We start from the raw sequence: 6,123 nt of genomic DNA, 5'->3' as shown, positions 1-6,123 counted from the left end.
TAGTAAACAAAAGCAGCCATATTGCTTTCTCCTGCTCACAAAATCATTCCTGTCCCCATATACTTAAAAGATGGTATTTTTTTTCTTCCCAGTTTATCATACTCTTTCTACACCGAAGGCTATTTTGTTGTTGGTGGTGGTGGTTTTAGTTTGTTTTTTGTTTGGGGTTTTTGTTTTGATTTGTTTTGTTTGTTTTGCTTTGTTTTGTTTTAGTCAGGATCCCATTAAAATGAACTACAACCCAGAGCTAATCTAAGGCAAATGTATGAAGCAGCAGAAAATTTCCTAAATAGGTAACTGATTGATTCCATTAGTTCTCTGTGGCTGCCACAACAAATTACCACAAACTGAGTGCTTTAAGACAGGAGAAATATATTCACAGTCCTTAAGTCCAGGAGTCCAAAACCAAGCTGCTGACAGGGTGGTGCCCGTTCGAGAGGCGTAGAAGAAAGTGTTCCTTCGCTCTGCCCTGGCTCGGGTCTCTGCTGGCACTCCTTGCTGTCCTTCGGTCTGCAGATAATTCTGCAATCTATGGCTCCATCTTCACATACCATTCTCCTCTTCAAGTCTGTCCAAGTTCCTCTTCTCTTGTGAGGAGCAAATCACTGAAGTCGGGCTCATCTCAAAGTAATTTCAGGTTCACCTCGAGATAAATTGATGGCATATTTAAGAAAGAAAGAAAGGAAGGAAGGAAGAAAGAAAGGAAGAAAAAAAGAAAGAAAGAAAGAAAGAAAGAAAGAAAGAAAGAAAGAAAGAAAGAAAGAAAGAAAGAAAGAGAGAGAGAGAGAAAGAAAGATATGTTATTTCCAAAGATTTTATTCTTTGGATCTGGGTTGGGATGTGAAAAACTTGTGTTGGAGTTGGGGTGACTAATTTTTTTAGCCACTACACTGACTAAATGTTAAAGAGGCACTGGGGGACAATAGGGACTGGTGTTGCTTGCAGTTCCTCTCACCTTCTCTATGTGTGGCTGTGCTCCCTCCCCTAACAAAGACATTTATCACTGCATTTAAGCCAGCTGCTTTCTTCCAGATAATCTCTTCATCTGAGCATAAGTTTAAATATAAAGCAGAGGAAGGAAGGAAGGAAGGAAGGAAGGAAGGAAGGAAGGAAGGAAGGAAAAAGAAAAATGTCTCATTCATATTTAAATGCACAATAGCAACCCCTAAAAATGTAAGTGCACATACTGAGCTACAGGGCCATAATATCTGTACTTAAATAGATGCATAGTTTTACGATACTCACGTTGGAGTCAGGCTCTCTCCAATCATGTTAACTACATATATTTAAAAAAAAATTTTATTTCCAAAGAAAATTTTATGTGTGTGTCATCAAAAACTTTAAAGGCCATTGATGCCGCCATATTGAAAGCACAGATCTCTAAATCATCCACATTTTATTTGGATACTCTAATATAAATTACAGGAAACCATTTGAATTTAAGTGCAAAGATCTTGGGATAGTTCTTGGATGTCATCTTGCACTGTATTCTCACCCACATATTCAATAGTCAAGGCAATAAATAATAACAATTGTATAAATATTTCCATGTGTGGTATTTCTATTAAAATCTCTTCCCCAAAATTCAACGAGCAAAATGTGCCCTCACCTTTTATCAGCTTGGAAAGCACAGAGAAAAACAAAACAAAACAAACAAGCAAAAAATCCAGTAAGATCTAGTTCACTGATTTCTTGTCTTCATAAAATGTCCCCACTTGTTAATGGTGTGTACAATTCAATTGAAGTCTCACAATTACAACTCAAGAGTTGTGAGACGAATGACCCAAAGTCTCTTTCCTTCACTGACATTTAAGAAGCATGTGGATACTTCTGGTTCTAAGAATGGACCAGTGATTGTCTTTCACATGTTTTTAAACTCAAGAAATATTTCTCCAGGGTGGTAGAAGCACACATGCTTAATCCCAGCGTTTGGGCGGCAGAGGCAGGCAAATCTCTGAGTTTGAGGCCAGTCTGATCTACAAAGTGGGTTTCAGGACAGCCACAGTCACATAGAAACTCTATCTCAAAAAACAAAAGATAAAAATCTGTGGTGTGTGTGTGTGTGTGTGTGTGTGTGTGTGTGTGTGTGTGTGTGTATGGTGTGTACCTGCTCTTGTGTTCAAACGCAGTGTAGTCCTCTTATTAGCAGGACATGGATACTTCATTTCTAAAGTAGTTCAAATAAAGTCATGAAAAAGATCATATGTGCGCTCTCTCTCTCTCTCTCTCTCTCATGCACACACACACGCACACACGTGCACACACACACACGCATACACGCACATACATTTATTTTATTACGAATTTATGTGCATTTGTCTCTGTGTGCATTTGAAAGTATGTGCAAATGCCTTTAGTAGGCCAGAAGAAGGCCTCAGATCTCCAAGGTCTGGAAATACTGGTGGTTGTGAGCCACCTGCTAGGGTACTGGGAACCAAACTCAGGTCCTCTGAAAAAGCAGCAAGTACTCTGAACTGCTGAGCCTTCTATACAGCACCCTGCTCCTCCTCTTTTACAGTAGGATCTTTTTCATTTTCTCCTGCTTTTCCTGGGACTGCTATCAATAAAACAAGTCTTCCTCTCCTGCACAAGCAAGCATGTGACGGCCATTCAGAGTCCTCCAGACTGGACTGTTAGATTAACACTAAGTAATCTAAAAATGTTTAAGAGGCCAGATGCTTCTATGAGAGCCCTTTGCACAACTGAAATGGGTGAGAGGAGAAAGAAGGAAGAGGCTTGATTCTCCTTATTGTCCTTTGAGATTGTGGATACCACAGACAAGACAAGCCTGGTGCTGCAAGACCCACGTTTTGTCGCCATATTGGGGCAAAATTGATTGAAAATAAAATCTGCACAGAGGAAAAATGGCAGAGAATGTGAGAACAAATGATGCGTAGGCTCGTACCTGTTCGGTTGTGTAAGGATAATAGGACTATGTTTATACCTGTTACAGGAAGTCCTTAGAACACAGAGGCTGGCGTCAGAATACACTGCAGTCATTACTTTAATAATGTCACCTGTGCTTTCTAGACGTGCTTTCTTGAGTGGCAAAAAGGAAAATCTCCAAAAAGCTTGATGTCAGTCACACAACTGTGCCACACTCACTGAGATCAAGCATGTGAACCTTACCCAATTCATGCTTCAACAGAGAGAGAGAGAGAGAGAGAGAGAGGATGTAGAGTGAAAAGCAGAGAGAGAGAGGTAAAAACAGACAGAGACACAGAGCAGGGAGAGAAGGGGAGGGTGGGAAAGAGACAGACAGATAGACAGACAGACAGAAACAGAGACAGAGCAACAGAAAGACAGAGAGGGGGGAGGGGAGAGAAGGTCATATACTTCCTACAGCAACTCTATAGCTTTTTATGTAACAATCCAAACTTACAAGACAATGACTGCCTCTTCTCCACCCACTAGATAACCTATTTATTTTTATAATTGCATTATGTTTTCTTTCCTTTTAATTTATTCTTGTCCAAATATAGTTTGTTTTGAGACTATACAATATTAAAATCTAATGGAGCCAAATTGTAACATTCTGTGTCTTAGCTTTTTTTTTTTTTTTTTTTTTTTTTATGGTCTGTAGGTAACCAAATGGAAATTGTCATTGATCTAACAAAAAATAAATATTCACTCAAGCCCTTAATCAGTTTACAGCATGCTGCTAATTCAACTGATTAGGCACGTTCCTTTGAAGAAAGCCAGCAAAGGTTTTTTCCCTTCCTTACGATGATCTGTTACTGGCATTTCTTGAAGAGTGGGATCCAAGCAAGTGCTTGTTTAAAAAGTAAAACACACAGAACCGAATCCTTTGCAGGTCCTTCTCAGTAATAAAAACTGATTCTTCAATTAGCCTCTTCTCTCTGCTATGATGTATTATTAAAAATGGAAGGGCATTGTTAACAGTGCGTACTCCATAATAGCATCGTGGGGCACCGTTTATTTTCCTTTAGGGAGAGTTTATTTCATCTTGGGCCAACTTGGAAAGCTTTGGAGGAGCCATCAGCCCCCTGACTTTCTTCGTATTAGATAAAAGCAAGGATGCAGCTCGCACATTGATCTGGAATTGCTCAAAGAAAGAGCCGAGCAGGGGTGGGGAGAGGGGATCTTTTCTTGGTCCAGAGTCATTTTGACATCATGTCGACATCTGCAGGAACCATAAAGAGCTTTTAAAATTTAGAATGTCGGCAGGAAATTTTCACCATTTTTAGAGAGATTTCCATCTGGAAAGGTGAAGACAAATCTTTATCGGAACAACAACAAAGAAGGAGAAACGTAAAAAGTTCAATGTAAACACTAAATGTCAATGTATTCTAAGGAGCAAACAGCGAGGAGCAGTACTTAAACCATGCCGGCTATTTTAATACCTTCGATAGCTGATTTGCAATTCATAACTTGTAGGTTAGCATATCTGGCACCACTGAATCACAGAGTACTGGCTCCCGTGTGACGCTCTACTGGCAAAGGTTTTATTTAAGTGACCAGACAGCAAACATTTTTGGCTCTGTGGCTTATCCTGCCATTTCTAAGTTCTGCCACTGCACTGTGACAACGCGTATAAGAGAAACGAAAGCTACCGTGCACGGCCCAGTAGAAGTTCATTTACAAAATTAAGCGGTGGGTTAGAGGGTTCTATGGTTGGAGTCTGCAGTGAACACCTTCTCTTTTCTAACACAAAATTATTATTGAGGATGCTGAGAATGGGATGATTTATAATAAATGAGATATTTTCTTGAAAAGTAGATGAGCTTTCTATAAATTTGTTAATAATGGGACAATCTAGATTTTCTGTCTTTTTTAAAAAAAATACTCTTACTTGTGTGTGTGCTAGAATATTTACATGCATGAGAGTGCCCACGGGGACCAGAAAAACATCGTAGGAATGCCCTATGCTGGAATTTCAGGCCATTATGAATAATCTAATATCGGTTTTGGGGACAGAATCTATGTCCTCTGCAAGAGCATCAAATGCTCTTGATGCCAAACCACCTCTCCAGCCCATCAGTCTACTTTCTCAGAATGGTACTCCCCAACTCCCTACACTTCCTAGGTGAAGAGGACCACAGAATATTTTATGAAAAAAAATTAGGAAAAATGATCAGTTAGGCTTCAGGCTCATCGTCTGATTTGAGGCACACAAACTTTGTTTACAACTAGGGTAGATTTCTAAGTTATATAAAATTGCATTTTTTATGAGGTTCTGGTTTTTATTATTATTCAGTAAAAAGACCAGGAAATCGTCATCTTCAGTCATTTGTATGAGTTACATCTGGCCATACGAGCCACTTAAGACCATATCTACCTTACGACCACAGAGGCTGATGCCACAAACGCCGAGTGAGCCTTGTGCATGATACGTATCTTACCCACAATTCTCCGTCTGTGAGGAAGACGCACTGCAGTGGTCAGAAACACAAAGAGAATGTGAAAGAGAATTACCAGAAATGGATGGAAGAGCAGGCCCAGAGTCTGACTGACAAAACAACGGCTGTGTTTTATCAAGGAAAAATCCCTCCAGCTCCATTCTCTGCTCCTCCACCTGCAGAGGCCATGATCCCGCCTCCCCCCAGTCTCCCAGGTCCTCCTCGGCATGGCATGATACCTGCACCCCACATGGGAGGCCCTCCTGTGATGCCAATGATGGGCCTTCCTCCTCCTGGGATGATGCCTGTGGGACCAGCTCCTGGGATGAGACCACCCATGGGAGGCCACATGTCCATGATGCCCCGGCCTCGGATGATGAGACCTCCCACCCGCCCTATGATGGTGTCCACACGGCCTGGCATGACCTGGCTAGACAGACAGATAAGCGCACAAGTGCTCTTTATTGTTTTGTATGTCTTGTTGTCTCATCGGGAGACCTTGGTGCTGTGCCTAAGTGTTTACTAGATGTACGACAAGGAACTTCCCTTCCTAACAAAGAGAATGTTTCTGGAGGGAGAAGCGATACAAAAAAGTACGGTTTCACTTATACTGCTAAATGTGAAAATAATATTGTCAGCTCTTTTAGTTAAAAAAAAAAGAAAAGAAATTATAGAAAATAATTATCTACTTAAAATAAAAAGATGAAGATGCCTAGAGTGTCTTAAAGCAAAAGTCTAGTAACATCAGGAGACACATGCCCGC

General features: G+C 40.6%; 1 protein-coding gene across 1 annotated transcript; it reads left to right on the top strand.

Annotated features, from left to right (window-relative positions):
* The first annotated feature begins 4,345 nt into the window (after nt 1-4,345).
* On the top strand, nt 4,346-5,886 carry LOC116914986 (U1 small nuclear ribonucleoprotein C-like). The gene is made up of 2 exons (XM_032919386.1): nt 4,346-4,394; nt 5,336-5,886. The coding sequence occupies exons 1-2, from the start codon at nt 4,346-4,348 to the stop codon at nt 5,884-5,886; spliced, it is 600 nt and encodes a 199-aa protein (XP_032775277.1).
* Nucleotides 5,887-6,123: the final 237 nt, after the last annotated feature.

The sequence above is a fragment of the Rattus rattus genome, chromosome 13 (genome assembly GCF_011064425.1).
Source record: "Rattus rattus isolate New Zealand chromosome 13, Rrattus_CSIRO_v1, whole genome shotgun sequence".
Classification (NCBI taxonomy): Eukaryota; Metazoa; Chordata; class Mammalia; order Rodentia; family Muridae; genus Rattus; species Rattus rattus.
Note: the sequence above shows the minus strand (reverse complement) of the source record. Positions and strands in the feature narration are given on the sequence as shown.